The sequence below is a fragment of the Lissotriton helveticus genome, chromosome 2_2 (genome assembly GCF_964261635.1).
Source record: "Lissotriton helveticus chromosome 2_2, aLisHel1.1, whole genome shotgun sequence".
NCBI classification, from domain to species: domain Eukaryota; kingdom Metazoa; phylum Chordata; class Amphibia; order Caudata; family Salamandridae; genus Lissotriton; species Lissotriton helveticus.
In genome coordinates this window covers 160710736-160735474 of record NC_136060.1, presented here as the reverse complement: position 1 = coordinate 160735474, position 24739 = coordinate 160710736, and the positions used below count along the sequence as shown (strand labels likewise).

Sequence of the window (24739 nt, the reverse complement as noted above, 5' to 3'; positions counted from 1 at the left end):
GGCATTACGGGATACCCATTTGGGATGTTCTAGGATGCTCGCCCAGGCTCTGTCAGTTATATTTGTGTCAGTGGCTTCTGCCCATTTGCTCAGAGGTCAGTGGGTGTGATAGATGCTTGTGCCCTAATACCAGTGTACAGCAATTTAACTTGATGGCCGCCCTCCATATCAAATAAAGCAAGTGTATTAACTCATGTTGTGTAGGTTCAATGCCCTGTGGTGCCCATGTCTCCCTAATGTAGTGGGCGACTGCAACATATAGTAAATAATGTCGATCTGGTGCCCCCGTGGTCTGCACAAAAGTGTCATGGTCTAGTAGCGTGCCATCGTCGAAGAACGACCCAACCTCCTCCACTCCAGCCTCCGTCCAATCCTGTAGTCGCACCTTCATTAGCCCTCCCCAGGAAGTGGTATTCCCAATAACGGGATATTCCTCACATACGGGGTCACCCCGTGGATAGTGTAAGGCCTTGTTCCAACAAAGAAGCGCAGTTTTAAGCAAGGGAGGCAGATCCAGCGGGATATTAATTTTGGGGAGCAGTAACCTGTGTAGGGTTTCACGCTCTAGGTCACGGGTTTTGTAGCCTATTTCCTGCAGGTTCCTGCCTGCCATCCAGTAGGATAGTCACTGCAGCTGGCATGCATAGTAATAGTCCCTGAAGTCTGGGATCCCTAATCTGCCTTTGTGGGGCTCTAGTTGTAATTTCTTGAGGCTAACCCTACGTCGGCCCTTCCCCCATATAAGCTCCAGGAGAAGTACGTCTAGTCTACAAAATATGGATTGTGGGACTATCAGAGGGAAATTTACAAAGAAGTATAAAAGACAGGGGAGCATCACCAACTTAGAAATGGCAATCCGCCCCATTGCTGATAATGGTAGGGATGTCCAGAAAGATACGCTTGAGCGTATAGCGGTGATTGCCCTAATTAAATTACCATCAAGATGATCAGATTGCATCCTGTATACTTGGATCCCCAAGTATTTAAAGGTGTTCTGCGCTATAGGCAGGTTGTAGGTGGCGAATGGAAGCATGTCTGGACGTGGTCCGTCACGAAAATAAAAGGCGTTTGATTTTCCCTCGTTGATGGCTAGGGCCGAGATACTATCAAAGGTGGAGAATATGCTGGGAAGAGGTTCCGCCCCGGCTGTCATGTCACGTAGATAAATGAGGATGTCATCGGCATATATTGAAATTAAGTGCACAGTGCCACCTATCTGTATCCCCAATCTCTCGGCCAATTGCCTCAGGGCTGTCACTAGGGGCTCTAGCGGCAAGACAAACAGTTGGGGGGATAGAGGGCTCCCCTGTCGAGTGCCCCTATGCATAGAACATTCACGTGAAATATGCTTCCCGGTGCGTGCTCTGGCAGTGGGATTGATGTAGAGCAGACATACACATTGGAGATAACCTGGAGGAAGGCTGAATCTTCGTAGGGCAGCAAACATATATCCCCAAGTGATGGAGTCAAAGGCCTGGCGTAAATCCAATGCCAGACAACCCGCAATGGTATATTCCGCCGGGGTATCCACCATGATATGGTGTAATCGTCTAATGTTTAAGGAAGTGCTGCGTGCTGGGAGAAATCTGCATTGGTCTCTGTTTATAAGGGTATTTGGGACGGGCAGTAGACGGTTAGCTAAGGCCTTGCTGAGGATTTTGTATCCAGTCGTTTTTTGTTGTTGTTTTTTTGCAGAGTTATATATAGCGCGAACTAGACCCGAACCGAATCAGGTATCAGAGCGCTTTACATAGCACCAGTTACGTTACATGAGGACGGACACACATTCATTTTAGGCACGGGGAGATTAAGTGATTTGCCCAGAATCACAGGAGGTTTTGGCGTCGTTACCGAGACTCGAACCCAGATCCCCAGGTCCGAGGTCGAGCGCACTAGCTGCTGGGCCAACTCCTCTCCCCAGTCGTTAGTAGCGATAAGGGCCGATAACTAGATAAATCTGTGCCATCTCATCCCGGTTTGGGGAGGAAGACGACTAAGGCTTGCATGGTGGATTATGGTAGATGACCGGTGAATTGTGTTAGATGACCGGTATCTAGGGCCTTCTTATATAGTTCCTCTAGTTCAAGGACAAGGGTGTCTGAGTACGTTTATAAAATTCTGAGGGCAGGCCATCAATTGTTACGGTTTAGGCCCTTAATCGCACCTCGTCTTTCATGCTGGGTGATGGGGCCAGAAAGGTCTTTCTGCGTGTCGGCTGTAATACTGGGGAATGCTAGTTCAGTTAGGAAGTCTTCTATTAGCATGTATGCATGGGAGCGGCATAGAGATTATTGAGGAAATTACAAAGGGCCTCATTTATCTCGAATTGTGTGTGTACAAGGCCCTTGGTTGGAGCCAGTATGCAAGTGATAATGGTCGGTTCTGGGTTGTCCCACAAAATCCGGGCTAATAACGTACCAGACTTGTCGGCCTCAGTATGCTCCCGCTGCGTAAAGGCCGATGGTCTATGACTCAGAGATCTTCCAGGGTCTCAGCATGTCGAATGCGAGCGTGCTGCAGGGAATCCCTTTTGTCTGGGTCAGACACTGCTGCCTGCTCCATGTCAGTCATTTGGGTTTCTATATCAATAAGGCGTTGATGTACTTCTTGTCTAGCCCCTACTATGGACCCGATTGCAGAACCCCACACCACCACCTGAATCACATCCCAGTCAATGAGGTTGGAGGAGGCTGTATTCCAATTTTCTGACAAATAATTTGCAATGGTCGTGGATAGTGTGTTCCGGAACGGGGCATCAACCAAGAGCTCGGGCCCTAATTTCCAAGTGGGGACTCTACCCCATCTGAACATGAGTTCCAAGGGGTTTTGATCAGAGAAGGTCTTAGCTAAATAGGTGGATTGGTATATTTGTGTAGCAATAGTGCGAGAACCTAAGAACCTATCAATCCTGGTGTGGAGTCGGTGGACTGGTGAATAAAAGGAATATCCCCTGTGTGTAGGGTGCAGAAGTCGCCAACTATCATTCAGTCCCCAACCATTCAGCCAAGTTGTGAGGAGGTCAGCTTGTTTTGGGGGATGGGATCTATCTAGGTCAACATCTAGAACAGTGTAACAATCTCCACCCAGAATCCAGGGAATAGTTTCCCACCCGGTCAGGGCCGTGCACAACCGATGGAAGAATTTGTTTTGATCAAAGTTCGGAGTATAGATACTTCCCAGAACCACAGGTAGTCCATCCAGTGTACCCTGCAACAATATGTATCGACCCTGATCGTCTACGCGGTGATCCAGCTCCCTGAAAGGGACCCCAAGTTGGATTCATATGGTCGCCCCTCGTGCAAAGGCCGAGTAATTAGTGGAGAACATGTGACCTCTCAATTTTTTGCGAATCTTCAAGGCCTCAGATTCAGTAAGGTGCGATTCCTGAAGGAAGACGATATGTGCCTTCTGCCTAAGAAGTGTCTTTTGTGCACTGCCCCTGGTCCTCGCACATTTCAAGTCAACAGGTTATATGAGCCCACGGTCGTGGTATTACTAGGCATACGTAAATAGTGTAAACAGGGCTCCTTCTAACTTGGAGCCAATTAAAATTTGCAAACCAGGTGTACCCCTTTCCCTTCAAACCAAGAATACTCGGCGCAGCCAGTGAACTGTGCTGGGCCAAACAGATAGCTACAACATTCGTGTACAGTACTACAGTGCGTCCGCTATGTGGGGGGTTGTTGCCACCAACCAAAACAAGATTGCTCGGCAACAGAGCTCTAGTAGCTCAACGGAGCATATATATATATATATATAGTATGTCACTGAAAAATCATAATCGCCTTATGTGTGGCCACTGGTATTTTGCCTGTAAGTGATGGGACCACCTGGCTTTAACAAAAAGTTATTAGCAACCTTTGTAGGCTCTAATTATTGATTTATAAGGAAGGACAGTATAGAATGTCAGTTCTTAGTGTTGCAATTAGACATATATTTTAACATGCACCTTAGTAGAGCTAAAAAGGATACAGATAAGCCTGGTAGTCCTGCTATAGTTCCTAGTGTTCCCGCCGTTGCTTTCAGTCAAAATGACTGGGTAGATCCCTTCAATTGTCCACTAAGTCGTCCACAGTTTGAGGTGCAACTGAAGGGAACAGGGTAATGCTATGATCAGAGTCTGATTGAATGGTGCTGCTGTCCTCTGAATCAGTCATGATCTTGGAATTGTCTTCCCGGAAGGAGCCAGCCAGGGTCAGCGCCTCTGCTCTGTCGGTCAACTGCTGATCATGGGTTGGACCAACTATCTTGGTGGCTGGCTTGCTCTTGATGTGACAATGAGTGCAGCTTTTTTGTGGATTTGTGGGGCCTTGTCGGGATGAGCCTGATAGTCCATCTTGACTTGAGTCCAGGCCCATCACATCCAGACATTCGTCTGCATCATTTGGGCTGTCGAAAAAATAGGTTTTCCGGTCGTGAATGATTTTTAAACGGGCTGGGAATAAAAGTGCGTATTTGATTTGAGCTGCACGTAATTCTTCTTGACTACTTGGAAGGACGACCGCTGATGCTGCACCATTATGGTGTAATCGGGGTAGAGCGAGATCTTCTGGTTCTCAAATTGGATCTGCTGTTTTTCTCCCGCTTCTTGTAGGAGTACATCGCGGTCTCTGTAATTAAATATTTTAACAATCAATGGTCGTCGGGGTGTTCCAGCTTTTGGCGCCCCAGTAGGAATCTTGTTTGCTCTCTCCACACAGAATTTTGGGGATAAGCCATCTGAGGCCACATATTATCGGAACCATGTTTCCATAAAGTCTGCCGGCTTGGTGCCTTCCCTGCGTTCCGGAAGTCCAATGACGCGTATATTATTTCGACGATTTCTTGCCTCCTCATCTTCGATTCTGTCCTGAAGGCCAGTGACTTGCTGCTGCAGCTGCTTTATTTGCGTAGTGTGCTCTGCAAGTTTAGGGCCAATGCTGGATAGTGCTTTCTCCTGCTCATGTGCTGTGTCGGCGAGTTTACCATGATCCGCTCGAAGGAGGGTGAGGCCAGTCGTGAGGGTCCCAATTTGCTGCTCTATTGCTTTGCACAAATCTCTGACCTCTTTTAGGATCAGATAGAGTTTGTCAGGGGAAGACCCGCCTGACTCAGAGGAGGAGGTGCCAGGCGATGGGGGTCTGGCTGTACATTCGGGCACTCTGGAGGGGCCTCCCACACTTGTGGTGCTGTCCAGGACCTTCCCCTTAAGTCTTCCCATTATGGCTGCCCGCGGATGGTGGGTGTAGCTAGTAAGAGTGGGGTGGTAGCAGCAGAGGAGACGCCGCTCGACGCAGCACCAACCCAGCGGCACTGTCCTTAAGGGCATGTGTCCCCATGATGATGGGGTCTTACTAGGCAGTCTCAGTAGGTTTAAGGATGCATCTACTGATACTCCCAAGCCTGCCTACCCAGGCCTCATCCACGTATTACAGTCCAAGATGTATTTTATTATAGTTAGTAGTGCCCCCCATGCCAGCCAGGCAGCCTCAGGTTCCAAGGGAGTGAGGTATGCCACATGTTACTCACCCTGCAGCTCTACCGATCGAAGATAATCCTCTGTGGCGCCTGATGGTTGGCCCAGTATGCTTGTGTGTGTCTGTGTTGCAGGTCTGCCAGGTGCAATGCTGCCTAGCACTCTCTGTGGCCCACTATCACCCCACGCTCCAGCATCCTGGGTTGGAATGGAATGGAATGGAATGAAAACGTATATTGCACGACTTTGCCAGAAAGGCATCAAGGCGCCTAGAAAAAAAATCATAAGAGGCAACTCCAGGAAACTACGGGTAGGCTTTGGCAAAACGCCAGGTCTTCAAGGCCTTTCTAAAAGATTGCATTGATGGCAGAGTCCTAATATCCCAGGGTACAGTTTTCCACCATCTAGGAGCAAGGCTGGAAAAGGCTCTGCCTCCCCACTCAGCTCTAGGAACTCGGGGAACTGATAGAAGAAGCTTCTTTGAGGAACGAAGGTTTCTAGGAGGAGCATAGGGAATCAGCAAGTCTTTTATTCCACCCAACTCTTTTCTAGTCAAGGCACCATATACCAAACAGAGAACCTTGAAAGAAATCCTGGATTGAATTGGAAGCCAGTGCAAGGATTTCCTAGTGGCAGTAGCTGATGACCTCCTGGGTAGGTCCAGTACAAACTTAGCTGCGGCGTTCTGCACAATTTGTAATCGCTGCAGCAGACACTTATTTATTCCAGCGTATAGGGCATTGCAATAATCAAGCCGAGAGGCTAACAATGCCACCACAACCTGCTTACGGGCTTGTGCGGACAGGTAGTGCTTGATCTTCCGCAGGATCTTAATAATGCCCCAGCAAGTAGAGATTGTCCGATTGACTTGATGACCCATCGCAAGAGCCGGATCAATCATGACCCCCAGGTTTCGTGCTAAGAGGGTAGGCACAGTAAGGGCTGATTCCGTGCTGTGGCCCTTCCGAAATCCGTGCTGCGGATGATCCAAAAGACCCGAGGTTTCCAGAAAAGATGCAAGATGCTGGTTAAGATGGATTTCCAGCATCTTTGCTGGGGCTGGAAGCAACGAAATGGGGCGGAAGTTTTTGAAAACCTCCGGGTCTAGGGTAGGCTTTTTCAAGAGGGGTTTAACCACCGCTCTCTTCCACTGGGGGGAAGATGTCATCCCGCATTGCCCTGTTCATGATCTCCAGAAAAGGGGGCAAAAGGATATCCTTACACTGCTTAAGGAGTTTAAGGGGGCAAGGGTCGAGAGGGGAGCCCGACCTAGTCTTGGTCAGGAGGACATCCAATTCATGGAGGGAAAGGGGAGGGAAACTAGACAATTGGACCGTGGTGGCAGGTCCAACAGATACTTGAGGGGGAAAAACCTGCAAGGTGGAGGGAGATATTGAGGCCCTTTGTAACTCTAGAGCCGAGACGATATCAGCAATCTTGGAATGAAAATAAAGGGCAATATCGTCACACAGCTACTGAGTGCAGGTGATGGGGTCCGGGGTCTGCAGGGTGGTCAATGAGTCCACAATCTTGAAAAGCTCTTTCGGCGAGGTAAGAGCAGTGGTAAGATTCGAAAAATAATCCTGTTTAGCTTTTAAAACCTCCGCCTTGTATTCCCTCAAGAGAGTTTTATGGGTTTCCCTATCCTGTGTATTCCAACTAGCCCTCCAGAGTCGTTCCTGCTTCCTGCAGCCCTGTCTGAGATGTCTTAACGACTCCGAGTACCAGGGGGCCGACGGCCTTTTTCTGGCGGAATAACGAAGGGAGGCAGGTGCTAATTCATCCATGGCCCCAGTGATGGCACTTTCCAGCTTGCACACCGCTGAACCCACATCCTCCTCCATAGAGATCGCCATGGTGGGAATTAGGGGGGCCAATAAGTCATTAGTTATCCTCTTCAGGTTTCGCCTAGATTCCATTCTACTGGGGACCCTCGGGATATTATTTATAGGAGTAGTATCCAATTTCAAGGGGACTGCAAAGTGATCAGACCAAGTAAGCGGGATAGGGGCATCAGTGGTCAATCGGCTATCATTCGAAAAAACCCCGTCTAACGTATGTCCCGCCTGGTGGGTAGAACCCTTAACCAGTTGCTGCAGGCAACTGGTTCTGTGAGAAGGCCAGCCTTTGGGGCCTACTGAGGTTCCTGGAAGAAATTGCGCCGTCTGAAAGACTGGAATTGATGCATCACTCCATCTGCCGCCCAAGAGGGGCCAGAGGCCTCTGCAACGCTGCCCACGATGTCCTTGATGACCAACAGTATCAGGGTAATGTGCAGGGCACCATGCAGGCCGAGACTGCAGGCGCAAAATGGTGGCAGCCGGTCAATCGAGACTTCTCTACCCTCTCTGCAATAGATGAGAGCAGCATCCAAAGGGGGCACTACCGTTCCATACTCATCAGTGCATAGGCATCTTCATGGTGGGGGAGAGAGACAGACCCCCATGCAGTTCGGTGCTACAACGCGCGGCGCCCACTCTCACCGTCTGTCTGCAGTTCTCCTCGTTTCAGGCCCATCCGCTCTGCCGCTCAGGCCCCGTCTCTGCATTCCCAGCAGTGTCTTCGGTTCTGTCAAAATCGGCTGTCTAAGCAAAGCCAGCCATATTGCGCGGCGAGAGGCAGAGAGCCCTGAGCCGCTGGATGCAGGCGGGATTGACGGCGCATGTCGCCCTTTCACTGTCTGTCCGCAGCTCTCCTCTGACGCAGGCCAATCCGCTCCGCCTACCAGGCCCCGCCGGTGCTGTCCACAGCCCGGCAGGTCCACAATGCTGGCACAATCAGTCGTCCAGATAGAGCCAGCCATGATTCGCAGTGAGAGGCACAGAGTCCTGGGCCGCGGAGCGCAGGCAGGATGCGTGGCCCTCCATCTTCGGAACACACCGCTGGTAGGCCACAATCCCCTGGTCTCAGGTGGGTGCAGAGATTGACTGTTCTGCCGCAACTCAGATGGGTGGAGTCCGCCGGAGCTCTTCTGTAGGCTGCGACGGCAGTATCTCAGTGCCTTGGACGGCGCGATCGCCAGGATAATTTTCCCCGGGGCCCGGAACCTCACCAGATCACGTCCACCATCTTAGGCGGTTAGCCACGCCCCCAATATCACATCACTCATGTCATCTTCTATGGCACAATTGATAATATCACTGTAACATTTGCAGTAAAGTTATTGATGAGAAAACTGTGCATGAGGAGGGCACAAGTCATAGTAACCGAACTATAACGTCCCTCTTTTGTTTTTATGTGAATTTCTAAGGTTTTTTAATACTATTTACTGTTTCCTAACTATAACATCCCTGCTAACCTTTTCTGATATATATATATATTCATTAAGTGAATATCTCTAACTCTGGTTCTTTAAACTCTCTCACCGTTTAAAATTTTGAAAAATTTTGCTGCATCGCGACCTTAAAGTACACCACTCCAACATGTCCGCTCTTTATTTTGCACTGGGTGGTTGTTTTTGAAAGTCCTTTCTTTATGTTTTGATTGAGTTAATGGTAAAAGGACGATGATTTTGTATCCGTGACAAACGTGATCAAGCCTGTTTGGTGAAACGCGTTGTTTGTTTTGCTGCCAATAAATTTTCAAGCACAGCGACTTCTGGAGTGTTGTCATAACGTTTCCTCGTATATGGGAAATCTCTCTTGGATATATATATATATATATATATATATATATATATATATATATATATATATATATATATATATATATATATATATTCACTGAAAAAACCATAGGTTATAGACCATATATAGTTAGGAATTAGCATTTAAAAAACCTTATTTTACTCACACAAAACCATTGAAATTCCATATATAGTTAGTTGCACTAACTATATATCGCGCACCCGCAATCCACTGCTGATCATGTCACATATTACATCATTCATGACATGGTCAGTGACATCACTGATGACATCACTGATGACATCTCAAATGACATCACTGATGACATCACTGATGACAACATCCAGTGACTGTATGTTTCTGTAAAGTTAAAATATGTCTTACATATTGAAGAATGAGTGGATGTATAAGTGTCTGGATGAAGAATTTAGTAGGTGCGTGACTGACTGTATGAGTGAGTGATTAAATGTGTCTCACTGAATGCATGGGTTAGTGACTAAACTGTCTTAATTTGTGCATCATTATGTCTGTTGTGATGTAAACTGCTGCATGTGTTGATCATTAGCTATACGAGAGGCTATATGTGTTATTAATTGGTTGCCCAAGTATTTCTATGGGAGATTGAGTTTGTGTGGGGGTGGCTGAAAGGTGTGTGACTCTGTGCATAGATGTGTGAGCAGTTTATTCACTAGGTGTATGAGTTCAAGAGTGCATGTGGAAACAGCTACATGGGCAGTTGACTGTGTGCATGAGTGTATTGATGAGTGAATGGATATCTCAATGCTACATGTCATAGTAAGTACATATGTAAAACACAGTACATGTGAGAGTTGGCATATATAAATAACTGTGCATGAGAGCCACTGAATGAGTGAGTGGTTGTATCGATCATTGTGAACTTGTATCAGGGATTGTATAAGAGAGTAAATATGTGTTAGTATATGTTTCAATAAGTAAGGTGTGTTTAACTGTATAGTTGAAGAAATGGAGGTGAGATTGTTTCTTTGCATGACTGACTGGGTGTGTGAGTAACTCCATGGATGAGTGTCTGTATACACTGAGTGTATCTAAGGTTATATTAGAGTCTGAAGAGGTTTATCGTATTAGCACAAGAATGATGTCAAATGAGATGTCATCAGTGATGTCATCAGTGATGTCATTTGAGATGTCATCAGTGATGTCATCAGTGATGTCACTGACCATGTCATGAATGATGTAATATGTGACATGATCAGCAGTGGATTGCGGGTGCGCGATATATAGTTAGTGCAACTAACTATATATGGAATTTCAATGGTTTTGTGTGAGTAAAATAAGGTTTTTTAAATGCTAATTCCTAACTATATATGGTCTATAACCTATGGTTTTTTCAGTGAATTTCAATGTTTTTTTAATAGCAAATATCATAAGCTGTCGAATGTCAAGTACGTGGTAAGTAAAAACATTTTCGTGTTTATGCACACTGATCTGCTTTGAATGCTGCCCCCCACCCCTCATTTCTATTAGGAGTACTCTCTCTTTGCAGATAGTGAAGGGTAGTTAACGCAGGCCTTTGCCCCCGTTGTAATCCGTCGTGCCTGCTTATTTCTCCATTTGATTGATTGTTCTCTTTGGTTCATTCTCTATTTACAAACAAGCACAGAGTCGCAATACTCTGTTTAGTCTTTGCAGATAGCTAAAAATCGTGTAAAAAAACAAAAGGAATCGAGCAAAATCAGTAGGCCACTAATGGGATCTCTTTTTGACCTCCCTAAAATAGAAACATTAGGAACAACCTGTTGATAATACCAATGTGTATGTACATAAGCGGCGTTCATTTGTGTTCACAGTACCCCTTGTTGATTGTTTGAATCGAGCATTGAATTGTTCGAAGTTGGTTCTCTTAAGAATCTTCTCTGCCTGCAAACGAGGAAGAATAGGAATATTCTCTCTCCCTTTGCAGATAGTGAAGGGTAGGTAACGCAAACCTTTAACACGTCGTGCCTATTTCGTTCCTCATTGATTGATTGTTTCCCCAAACATTGACTGTTTGGGAATTGGTTCTTTTTGGAGGTATTCCCTGTTTGCAAATATACGTAGGAAAATCTTTGCAAATAGTGAAAGGGTACGTAATGCGGACCTTTCTCCCCCGTTGTAATCTGTCATGCCTATCTACTCCCCACTGATTGATGCACCTGTTTCACCCGGACCATTTACTAGAGATACGTAATCTGGCCCGACCAGAGAGCACCCCTAGTGAAAAGGACATATGCAATAATAACGAAGTGATCACTGTATCCTGTTAACAGAAACTTTAGCATGAAACAACCTGGAAAGAAAAGAATAGGAAAACGAAAATCAGTAGGCCACTGATGAACATGAACTTTTATTAAACAACGAACAAAGAAACGATAACATAACGTAATGATAAAACCTATTAATGTCCTAGAAACAAGAAAACGTTAAAATATGCCAGTGGTGAGAGACCAGAAAAACAGTAAGAGAAACCAAATCACCCCTCGCTGTCCCACCGCCTGCCACGCCAAAAAAATCGATAGACTAGGGAAAATGCAAGTCAGTAGAACATCCGCCTCCACTCTGGAAACTTCCAAGGTGGGGCAGGGTTGCGGCTACGCCCAGCCGGGAGCAGCCCATATAAGGCGGGTCCTGCTGCCACGCCTCGGCCAGGAGATCCTAACGTAGGGTGTAGCCGGAGGAGAGGCCGAGGCCAGCGGGACCCGGCCAGGGGATTGCCTTTACAACGCTGAAGAGTTGCAGGGGGGGGAATGTCTCCTCGACCCTCCCCTCTCTCTCCCAGTCCGGCCGCGGTGGCCCTTGACAGTTTCAGGTAGTCCCGCCACATGCTCTTCCGGTCCGGCCACCAACGGTCGGGGGGCCGAGGCCGACGGGATCCGGCTGCAGCCGATAAACCAAGGAACCCGTTCATGGGGCCAGAGCCAGGGGCGTCCGGCCGACATCCACCGGAAGCCCGGCCCGAAGACGGACGGGACACTTCTTCTTTCTTGAATAATGGCTGCGACAACACTGGGGGGGGATGTCTTGCACATGCCTCCGACCCCCCCCCCTCGTCCTCATCGCCTGGTCCGGCCATAACAAATCTCAAGCGAGACGCCGTGGGGTGCACTGGGAGGGAGAGACGGTGCGAACAGGCCTCTCCCGCCTCCCCAGGTGGAGGCTTCCCAGCTGCACCCTCAGCGCTCCAGGCGCCCGGAAAAGGGTTCTTCCACTGTGGCCATGCTGCAACGTCTCGCCCGGCAGGGTGGAGCCCGTCCGCTCATTTGACCCCGCGATCGCCAGTAGCTACCGAACTCTCAAAATGGCGGTCGACCTGGCAAGAGCAGGCCCAGCATAAAGAAATGGCCCGGTCACTGGTTGACTCCACCACCGTAGTCCTCCACGACCTTGAAGATTCTAGAGGAGCCGCGGGAGTCTCCGACCCCCGATGGGGAATGACTGCCATGATCGCCCGTGGAGTGACGAAACTGTATCCGCGGGACGTCGCCGCTCCCATGCTGGCGCCAGCCTCACTTTGAATTACTAGAATCCTGCAGACCTCAGTTCCGGTGAAAGCACAGTGTGACCCGGTAGGAAAAATTGTTGCACCCCCTCCCCTTTTTGACTGATAGTTCAAACCACCGATCCTTTCCTTTGCCCTTTTAACGGAACTTTGGACTGCCTCCCCCTCTTTTACATTTTCTAGAGAAAACAAAACATTAACCACTACATTAGCATAGCAGTTGACACCAGAACTGTTTTCAAATTGAAAACCAACAACATCTTCAACAGAATCCTTTTTGTTTCTGCTGTGACCCTGCTACAGCACAGGCATTGTCCCCAGCAGTAATTCTGCAATGCCGGTAAGAATAGCTGTGGTGCCTACTGGACTCACTCACCCCCGCGGCGCCCCACGCCGTTATTTGCTGGGCGGCAACTTACTAGACATCACTTTCGTGCCATCTAGATTTCAGCGCGTTCTGCTGCCTTGGAACTATTCGCACAACAGACTGCTACTGACGACCCACCCCCAGGCAACATCTTCTGAATTTTCATAATTTGAAAGAACTAGTAACATGTCCTCATCAGGAATTCAAAAGAAATTGCCACGGTCTCTTCGTTGTTTAAATGTTTTTACTGTTTTTGTTTTGTTGTATATATTTATATGTTATTAAAGTTTTATATTCCTACTACTTTGTTGGAGTGCTATATATTTTTAATGTGACACATAATTGTAAAAACTTTGATGTACAAAGAGTCATTCCTGGAATCTTCCGCTTCAGGCTCGGTCCCCTCCCCAATCACAATACAGGATGGTTTTCAGATAGTAGGAACACGTGTGGTGTGACGGATCTCATCGGGTGTGGGCCTTGATCTACTATAACTCCTTTGAAGAGGGGTGATTCTTTACAGCTGGAGCCATAAACTACATCTGCAGGGCTAGCTGATAGCCTGGACAATCGGACACAGAGGAAGAGGAGTGTCAGAGGGTGCGGTAGTGAATAGGGCGAAAGGGAGGTGTCGGGCGGGCACAGAGTGTGATTCTCAGGGAAGAGCAGCGCAGATGGGGGGAGGTTTATTGCCCATGCATAAGACAGAGAGCGGGGGTGACCAGTGCCTGGGGAAGATGCTTGCGAGGGTGGGGAGCCATGCTACGAATCGACAGCGTGCAGAGAGTGGGTCTGGTCAAGGCATCTAAAATGGCTGCCGTGCACGACAAAAGTGTGGCATTTCAAAAAAGGCAAGATGGCGCAAACAATGTTTTTCAACACTTCCTCATTTCCTTCGAATCGAACGTTAACAGACGTTGGTGCATATTACCAAAGTTAAGCGATATTTATCGCTAACGATGCTTACCAACGAATTTTTTACCGCTAAGCATCGTCAGAAATTATCGAAGATAAACCTTGCTATTATCAAGGTTTATCGCAAATGCAATAATAAACGGCCGCAATGCATGAATATCGCTAAAAAGTCAGCGATATTCATGCATTACCGAGCTAATGCTCTTAGCCATTTTATCCACCTCCCATTGGATAACATGGCTAAGAACTGCTCAGGGCAGGTGTTACTTTTTGGAGATATTCGCGCTTAGCGCGAATATCTCCAAAAGTTGGTAATAGGAGATAGATATCTTGCATGTTGTAATGCAAATTATTGTGGTATATGGAACTCATATCATAATCTCTCAGGAAAGCAGAAACTGATCCTTTTGGGACCGCCTGAAAAGGCCTAGGGGGTGAGGGGTACTCTACTTTGCCCCCTTTTCACGTTCCGAACTATTTTATTTTACTCTCTTCTGTAATTACACAAAATAGCAGCGATAAGATGCATCGGAGACACACAGTGAGAGAAAGGAGGCCGGAGATGAAGAAGAGATGTCAAATACACATTGGAGATAATATAGTGGCAGAAGGGAAGTAAATATGAGTAAACTTACCATGTAACATAAAAATGTTGCACTCTATACTATAAGTCTCATTTTATACTACAATCACTTCGCTACAACCTCATAAATTAAAAATAAAAATGAATAATGTCTCAAACAATTTTTGATTTCTAAATATAAATTTATTCTTCAGAATTTTCTAAATTTGAAAGAACTAGTAACATGTCCTCATCAGCAATTTCCTCATGAAAAGTCTGCAATGATGATTCTTGTAACTCTATGGTCCCCAAACATTCGATAAATTCGCCATCAACAGATTGATCAAAAAAATCATTCAAGTCATCTCCTCCTTGTGACAATATTTCATTATTGGTGCTGTCAATTTCAATCAATGTAGTGGAATCATTCAAGTCATCTCCTCCTTGTGACAATATTTCATTATTGGTGCTGTCAATTTCAATCAATGTAGTGGAATCATTCAAGTCATCTCCTCGTGACAATATTTCATTATTGGTGCTCTCAATTTCAATCAATGTAGTTGAATCATTCAAGTCATCTCCTCGTGACAATATTTCATTATTGGTGCTCTCAATTTCAATCAATGTAGTGGAATCATTCAAGTCATCTACTCCTTGTGACAATATTTCATTATTGGTGCTGTCAATTTCAATCAATCTAATGAAATCATACACGTCATCTCCTCCTTGTGACAATATTTCATTATTGGTGCTCTCAATTTCAATCAATGTAGTGGACAATTCAAAAGAAATTGCCACGGTCTCTTCATTGTGAGCCATTTTATTTTGAAATTGCTTGCTGTAAATTGCAGAAAAAAATAATCACTTTCATTTATCGTTTTTAGTAATACATAATATAAAACTAACTTTATCAAGTATTTAGTATAACAGAAGGACTGCAAATAAATAACAGAAAACATTTTTCAAATTATCTTCAAGTGTACAACATAGTTCCCCTTACAAATTAACAACTCACCTTTTTAAAAGTAGGAGAAGTGTTAGTACTGTGTAAATCAAACACCAGAAAGTCACCACCAAAAATTCCTCACAAATGTACCTCAGACAGTAGTATCACAAAATGGCTGTGGTTTCCTCTCATTTGACATATATACATAACCAATTAACTTTCATCACACACAAATACAAAACCAAAGTAACATTTTAATTGGTTCTAAATTTCAACACTTTCAAATGTGTTTTCCCCATGCAATTTTCCATAGGACATTTACATACGTCTACAGCCTGAATGGCTGAACGGAATTACACCAAACTTGGCAAAATGGTACATCAAACCTAAGAGGTCAGGAAGGATCTACTATGCCCCCTTATGGTCATTTGCCCCTTCGCTTTGGCCTCCTCTTGTCTCTCGATCCTACCGAGAGACAAGATGGCGGCCGCTACGGACTGTTTGGAATGTTGACAGACGCCGGAGAACCAATCAGCTTCGCAAAGCTCCGTAACGCGAAAAGTACGCGAAGCGGAGCGCTGTTACAGATATATATCTTTTTTTGAACGTTAATTTTTCAAAATCCACTGGAGCACATATATTGAGACCTAGCAAAGGCACATCGGGCTACCAGTCCCTAATATTTTGCCAAGTTTCGTGCAAATCCATTCAGCCGTTCGATTATTGACATTTAGATACGTCTACAGCCTGAATGGCTGAACGGAATTACACCAAACTTGGCAAAATGGTACATCAAACCTAAGAGGTCAGGGAGGATCTACTATGCCCCCTTATGGTCATTTGCCCCTTCGCTTTCGCCTCCTCTTGTCTCTCGATCCTACCGAGAGACAAGATGGCGGCCGCTACGGACTGTTTGGAATGTTGACAGACGCCGGAGAACCAATCAGCTTCGCTTCACAAAGCTCCGTTGCGCGAAAAGTCCGCGAACCGGAGCGCTGCCCGGTCCGCTGTTACAGATATATATCTTTTTTTAAACGTTAATTTCTCAAAATCCACTGGAGCACATATATTGAGACCTACAAAAGGCACATCGGGCTACCAGTCCCTACAATTTTGCCAAGTTTCGTGCAAATCCATTCAGCCGTTCGGGCTAAAAGTGAGGTCAACCGCCCTATGGAAAACTCAATGTTAAAAACACGTTTTGGGACCCCCCTTTTTTCTCGACCCCCCCTGGACGAACCCCCCCCCAATTTTCAGGGGCTGCTCAGAAACAAAATGTGACATTTTCCTGAAAATTTCAGCCAATTCCGTCCACAAACGCCAAAGTTATTCGACATAGAATTTTCAAAAATCCCATAGAGAAAAAATCCTAACTATATATACCTACTGGCGACCGCCAGTAGGTAATATATATATATATATATATATATATATAAATAAAATATATATATAGGCACAAAGGTTATATATATTGCAACCAATCCCGATCTTTACTTGAAAAACCGTACACCGAAACATAAGAGCAAGCTATTGCCATCCAGGTCAGGGTTTTATTTCTTGTTATCACATGACGCATTTCGGCACACCTGCCTTGTTCATATATTTATTTATATGGGTTTATGGATTGGTATGTGTATAGGGTGATATGGGTTGATATAGGTTGTTTTAGAGTTTAGTGGTAGGTAAGGGTATAGGGCAGTAAGGATTTTTTAGGGTTTAGGGGTGGTAACTGTATTTTTAGAGTTTGTGGGTGGTTAGGGTATTTGTTGTGATGGTGTTTTTAGGGTTTTCGGGGTTGATAGCGTGTTACTGTTATTTTAGGATTTAGGTAAAGGCAAAGGGTAGTAAGGGATATTTTAGTGTTTAGGGGTGAGTAGGGGAATAGGGTGGTAAGAGTATTTTTATTCTTTAGGGGTGGGTAGGGGATGGGGTGGTAAGGGTATTTTTTAGGGTTTAGGGTTTGGTAAGGGTATTGGGTGAGAAGGTTATTTGTAGGGGGGATTTGGGTGGTAACAGCATTTTGTAGGATTTAGGGGTGGGTAGGGCTGTAAGGGTCATTGAGAGATGGGCATTTGGGTGGTTTTCCCTCCAATAAAAATAATAATAAATTGTTTATAAAAAGGGGGGGTTGGGTGTCTCCCCCCCAAATAAATTAGATATATATCCCACAGCAAACTACATTATATAGTCAGTTCAATTAAATTAAATTCAATTCTCTCTTTATTCATATGTCGTTGACAATCATAATAGATAAACATACAGAATATAGTGATACAATTAAAAATTCAAGACTTAAACAATATGACACAGCTGCCTTAAGAAAAGAACTCGCTTTAAAACATACATCAGTACTGGGTAGAAATTGTAAAACTCTGAAGGCAACCGTACACTTTTAAAAAGAGGCAATAAATAGAAAAAGCTTCAAAAGATTATACAGTGTGCAAAATATCATAAAGTGAAACAAAGATTGGGAAGAAACATTATTACAAGCACATTTCTTCTCTGCCAAGTTATCATAATAGCCCAGCAGAAAACACAACATTAAACATATGGAACTAGGTCTACATTTTAATTGTAGGGCTCTTTCCCAATTATTAGTCACATACAATAAATAAGGTTCTGGGCCAAGAATGATTTTTTAAGTGGAATAATTCCAAACAATCGGTTTGCTTAATTCTAAGCTATCCCTTTCAGGACAATGTTTTCCATACACAAATGCTTCACAGTATTCTTGTCAGCCTTGCATATAGATAACATATTTTTAAATTAAGCGGATTTACTCAAAATAGTAACATTTTGTTTGAAATAAGTGAATCATGGGCTATCAAAGCCTTGGGAACACTGGACACAGTCATTGATTATGGTATGTTATGGTACGTTATGTTATGTTATGTTATGTTATGTTATGTTATGTTACGTTATGTTATGTTATGTTATGAAAGAAAGAAGCCCTGGGATATTCCGTATAGATAGCCAAATCAAAATGTGACAAATGGAATAAGAGACTCTTTTCAGACAGAAACTCAAGACGTGGCTCTTTACACTCTAGCTTCCTTTTTCTTCCCTTGGTTTTCCTACGCTACGCCTAGTACCAGGAAACTCTTTTTGAGTAGCCATGCACTTAACAAATCATTTCATTCATTCATAACAAAAAAGGGCCCATCTTAGTAGAATCCTCCAGATACAGCAAGTCCATCACTTCTTAACAAAAATAGTGGGGGGGATGTAGAGGAAGGGAGCGAGATGCGTACAAAACCGATTGCACTTTATCTAAAATAAACAACAAACCCCATAACCTCAAATTCCACTCCCATAGCTAGCAACAGGAACACATTGCTTAGAATATATTTCTATGAGTAAAGTTATCGGTTTTCTTCCTACTGATTTACAAACGTTCAATAGAGAACAAATAGCTTGCTTGTATGTAGTGTTACTATAACTAATGTTCTCTGCCCAAGAACCATTAGCATCAAATACTAGCCAAGATATGGGAACTTTGAGACACTCTCTACGTAGCTCGCATTAACCCGTAGAGAACTTAACAAATAATGCTTGAGGCTACATGCCAGTGTTTGCGATTTTGTATAATTGGTAGAAAAATCTAAATTAAGCATAAACTCAGAAAAAGCTTATACCAGGCACCTCAAAGCAGTTGGGGTCCATGCTATAAGCACAGCATCATCAGCGTACAGCAGTATGGGTAAGGGAACAGAATTAATGTAGGGAACATCACGTGTAATAGTGCTTAAAAAGGCATTACATTTAATAATGTAAAAATAAATAACAGTGGTGCTAAACAAATCCTTGCCTATCTATGCGATGTGCCTTTAGAAGGATTATATAATTCACCGTTAGAACTATGCCTCACAATAGCACTTAAATCTCGGTGGAGGTGGCTAAAAAGTGCAAGTGCACAAGGTTGGTGTCTATTCCCATCTCCAACATAATAGCCCACAACTTACTACTATTAACCTTATCAAAGGTGGTTGATAGACCCCTGAAGGCAAGGTATAATGGTAATTCTTTAGATAAAGGCCCAAATTGAGAACTTTGTCATGCAACGCAGCACAGCCTCTTAAGGGGCTGTGCTGTGTGACAGGGAGGGAGCAGAAAAGCACAATTTGTACAGAGAAATGGCACTCTCCTCCCGTCTCCTTAGCGCCGGCGCTGATTTCAGCTGCTGTGCACCAGGCGCACACCTTAGCGCCAAGGCGCTAAGATGCGTGCCTGAGTCTACCATTGGATTTTGTACAGTAGGGGAACCCACGTTGAAATAAATACTGTGCCTAGACATGTCCAAAAGCATGGGCTGCGTACTCCTTCCGATATACCTCTTTTCAAAATTGTTAATGACACCCTAGGTTGGAGAGGGCAACGTTTTTTAAACCTGAAAAATCTGAGTTGATTTAGCCTATGGACCTCTTTCGTAAAGGGGAGATCAAATCTTTTGACTATGTTAATCATGGATTCACAGTTTCAGAGATGGAGAGGTTTTGGTCTATGCAACGGAGGTACCAAGCATTGCAATCTGAAGCAAAAATGCGTGTTAAACAACAACTCAGCCTATATGACAAACGCCTACAATCACAAGACACAGCGCAATTCTCTTAAACTCTATTAGATGTGAACCACACAACATGACCATATGTTCCTGACCATAGGTTCCAGTTTCAGCTTCAGTCTTCAGTGGGAGAAGGAGACAAGTATTACCACTAACCCAATGCAACATTTTCCAGAGAGCTTGTAACTATGCCAGGCACGTTTAAAGAAAATAAATCCACAAAATTCTGTTGACATTGCATTACACACCGGTTTGCATGCATTAGATTAAGCAAAAACAAACAGCTGCTGTATGAGATGTGGTGCTGTAGATACAATAGCCCACGTCCTTCGCATTTGCATCAAACTAGCAAGTTATTGGTTCAAAATCTAGGGAAATATTAAACAGAAAACATGAAAAAAGAGATGGAATAGTGCCTGATGTAGTGCTACTAGTATGCCGATCACAGGGGAACTTTCCTTTGCACTCTGCGAGGAGGGAAACAATCACTCACCTCTTACTAGCAAGCTGTACTGCCATTGTAGGGAAGGTACCACCTTCTGACAGTGGATCTACAGTTAAGAGTGTGACTACTGATGAGCTATGGGGTATTGACATACAGTGCACTAGATATGGAGTTTAAAACATGTAAACTGCGGAACTCATATTGTAGCTCATATTTAAATTAAGACTACGGGGAGATAACATGTCAGAAGAGACTAACTTCTAGACAAGGAGAAATACCTAACAAGAATGTAGGTGGTATGAAACGGGCAGAAGAGAAGCCAAGTTCCTTGATGGGAAGATAGTACGAGATGCTACAATAGGGTGCATGAAGGGGGAGGAATTTAGGGTTGGATGTTGAGACAATGGGGGTGAGTAGGTGTTTGTGGTCAGCTAAAGGGGCAATTCATAGATGGGTGTACCCGCCTTATGTTGTATTTTGTTTCCTAATAAAAAACCAGTAAAAATGATTGAAGTCAAACAGGGGATCTGCAGCGCACTAGCCCAGTCATGAAGAAAGCAGTGTAGTGTCTGACATCATTCTACGCTGTGCCACTTCTAAGTCATCACACTAATCTATGAGTCTATGAATCAAGTGTGCAGACTCCCTCACAAAGCCTGACTCTTAAGGATATGTAGTGTTCAATTCCCAGACTGTTGTAACTGCTGTCTCGTCTCCTCTGCTCTAACGTTCCTCTTCAGGAGCTCGAATAACAGGTTACATTGGAAGATGGCAACAGTCACCAGGATACTAACATTCTATAATTACAGAAAATAAAGTATCTCCTTTTCTTAATAAAAAAAACAACATACCTATAAAACCTATAACGATAATTAATAATGGAAAAATAGAACATAGTTGGAGCAATTGGTTCACCATAAGTTAATTGCCCACATAATCCTTATGCCATGCTGGTTTTTGTTTTAAACGTCCACTTAGTCTCCTATCACTAACATCATGTCTTTTTTCTCCACATGTACCGCTTCTTCTTAACCAATCGCGCTCCTCCTCATACGAACACTTCCTTACTCTCCTGGCATTCCACCATTTACCATCAGACAACAATAGAGAATTTCCTCTTGCTTTCATCATCTTCGTAGGATCAGACAATTTAGAGAATATTTTCTTCACCACATTTCCTGGAGACACTCTTACCCACATACTTTCTGAGAAATTCCAATCCAACTTTATCACTCTTTCATTGTGTCTCTGCGTATATCGTGCTTGATAATTTTCAATTTTCTCACTCAAAACACCCTTGAGTATTATTTTCTCCCATATCTCACCTTCCATGGAGGAACAGCTTCTGTACATGATCCTCTATCCTTTAACAAACAGAAAGGTGTATCCTCTGTCACACTATGGGGTGTTGTTCTGTAATTCCACAACATCTCTTTTATTTGTTTCTTCCAGCAAATGCTATTTACCATGGCCAATTTCACACTTTCACTTAAAACGTGATTAAAGCGCTCAATAAGGCCATTACCCCTAGGATGATAGACTGGAGTTCAACTTTGCTTGATGCCCCATTTCTTGAGGAAACCAAGGAACTCTGCTGACACAAATTGCAGACCTTTGTCTGAAAGTATCTCCACCGGACATCTTTCCCTGCGGAAAACATCCTCACAAAAATGCAATTACATTTGCAGTTTTCACTTAACTCACAAATGTCACTTCTGGCCATTTAGAATAGTAATCCATTAACACAATATTAACACAATGGCATACCTTTCCTTTAAATCCAAACGTTTGAACGGCCCACATATGTCCATGCCTATTTTCTCCATGCTTTTTTGGTCACTCCACAGAATTGTGGCTTCACTTAGAGAACGCGATTTGTCGCTACACATGCATGAAACACATTTTCTAACATACCTTTCTATCTGCATGTCCATCCCACGCCACCAAAAATCTATCCTGATCTTCATCTTCATTGCTGCCATACCACCATGACCTTCATGCATTATTCCTAACAACCTACTACCCAATCCTTCTGTAACCACAAGTTTGGTGCTCCTCCTCACAATATCATCTACCACTGATAACTCCTCCATATGTTTTTATACAGAATCAAATCTTCATCAGATTTCCATCCTGACATCTCAGGCAACATATCCTTAACCTTCTCTAATACAGGATCAGCCATCACTGCATTTTTCCATTCAATCTCTTTGATGGCCCGACACACTTCAGATATATCCGCCACTACCCAGTCATCTTAATCCTTGCCGGTATCACTCTGAAGCGGCAACCTGGACATGTAATCTGTATTTATATTTCTTATGCCCGGAACATACTTCACAGAAGAATGTACTCCTGTAGGCATTGCAACCACTTTGAAATGCGTGGAGTAGCTGTTGCAGGACAAGCGGTGTTTTGAACAGCTCAACTAATAGTTTGTGGTCTGTACGCAGTTCAATTGAATACCCCAAACAAAAATTCGAAAATTGTGCACTCCCCACCAGCATGCCAAAGCTTCCTTTTCCACTGCAGAGTATGTTTTCTCTGCACCTCTTAGAGTCCTCGTCGCAAATGCAATGACTCTCTCCTTACCAGCATGCTCTTGCGTCAGAACCGTACCTACTCCATATCCACTGGCATCGATGACCACAATGGTCGTAACTTTAGGATTAAATGGTTTCAGTGTCACAATTCTTCCAATTTACTTTTTTATATCATCAAATGTATTCTGGCAGTCCTCCGTCCAAACATAAGTCACACCTTTTTTCATTAACTTCCGTAAAGTGTGTACTCTCTCAGCAGAATGATGTACAAATTTGGAATAATATTCTGCCAGCCCTAGAAAATGATCTTATTTGATCCTTATCTTGTGGAGCGGGAGGCGGCTCTAGGGTCTCTATTAAATTGTGGTTTGGCTTGACCCCACCAAATGTCAAGGTATATCCCAAATATTCTACTTCCATTTGACCAAACATACACTTTTCCAACACAATCGTGACACCTGCTTCCTCCAACGTAGACAGCACATTCTTCAGTATCTCATCATCCTGCTCCACGTTCTCGCCCCCAACCAATACATCATCGTGGAATACCAATACTTTCCTCATATCCCCCACAATACTCTGTATCACTCTCTGAAATACCACAGATGTGGATGCTAGACCAAATGGCATTCAGACAAATGGAAATGCCCCTTCAGGTGTAATAAATGATGTCAAATGTCTAGATTTCACGTGTAACCACACTTCATGCTATGCATTGGATAGGTCCAAGGTGGAAAAATACCTTCCTCCAGAGACACTTGCCAACATCTCATTGATGCGGGGTAAAGGATGACTATCCACCCATATACATTTGTTAAGGTCCCTCAAGCCCACACACATGTGGATATGGCCATTGGATTTTCTAGTAACAATGGGACTATGCCACTCTGATGCTTCAAAACACTATTTTTTGCAACTCCTCCTTAAGCACATTCCTCAGAGCTAATGGCACATTCCGAAATGTATGCACCATTGGCTTGGCATCTTTCTTAAGAATAATCTTATGTTCAAATTTCCTCAAACAGCCTAACTCCTCCTCAAATAACTTGTGATTTTGTTTTATCCATTAACTATTATCCTGAGTTAACAACACCCGTTGTGGATGATTGGTATCCCTAATGCCCACTGTCCTTTCCAGACTAATAGTGATTTCCCTCTTTCCACTACATAGACCTTAGCAGACGTGTGGCTACCCTGGATCTCCAATTCTGTGGCAAGATATCCGAGTATGGGTAATTTGTCGCCACAATAACCTTCTGGTTCTACATCTTTAGGACTTAGTTCTGGGGAATTCAGCTTCTCCCAGATAGGCTTATCAATGATTGTAAAAGGTGAACAGGAATCTGCCCAAAACTGTACCTCCATTCCAGTCACACCAATGCAAAACCAAGGTGGATGATAATTATCATCAGACACACCTGCAGTCACAAGTGACTGTGCTACATTTCCATTGATCATTAATACCTCCACTTCTTCTTGATCACTGTAATCAAATTCTAGCTCTTGAGAACACTGCCCCATGACTCTCACTATATTTACTGAGTTTCTTCCTGTACTAGCTGCTTTCATTCTGCAAACTCTTGCAAAATGTCCCCGTTTCGTACATTTAAAAAACATTTACTCATAACTGCGGGACAATTATGTGCTTCAGCAATGTGTCTATCACTTCAACACCTAAAGCACACTTTCTTCCTTGCTACATTTCTCCTTCCCTTGAATTTGTTCCTTGGTTTCACATTTTGAGTTACCCAATTTTCACCTCTAACTTCTCATATTTTTTCAGCATCAGATGTTTATTTAGA

At 44.1% G+C, this 24739-nt stretch overlaps 1 protein-coding gene across 2 annotated transcripts in view; it reads left to right on the top strand.

Annotated features, from left to right (window-relative positions):
* Positions 1-24739, top strand: part of KCTD8 (potassium channel tetramerization domain containing 8) — a 721836-nt gene that overhangs the window by 684465 nt on the left and 12632 nt on the right. Inside the window, exon 4 of one of the 2 annotated variants that reach the window (XM_078678965.1) lies at positions 22788-22804. The exons of the other annotated variant lie outside the window; for it this stretch is intronic. Within the exon in view, the coding sequence (XP_078535091.1) occupies positions 22788-22804 (17 nt within the window). The remainder of the gene's footprint in view (positions 1-22787; positions 22805-24739) is intronic. 2 annotated transcript variants of the gene reach the window in all.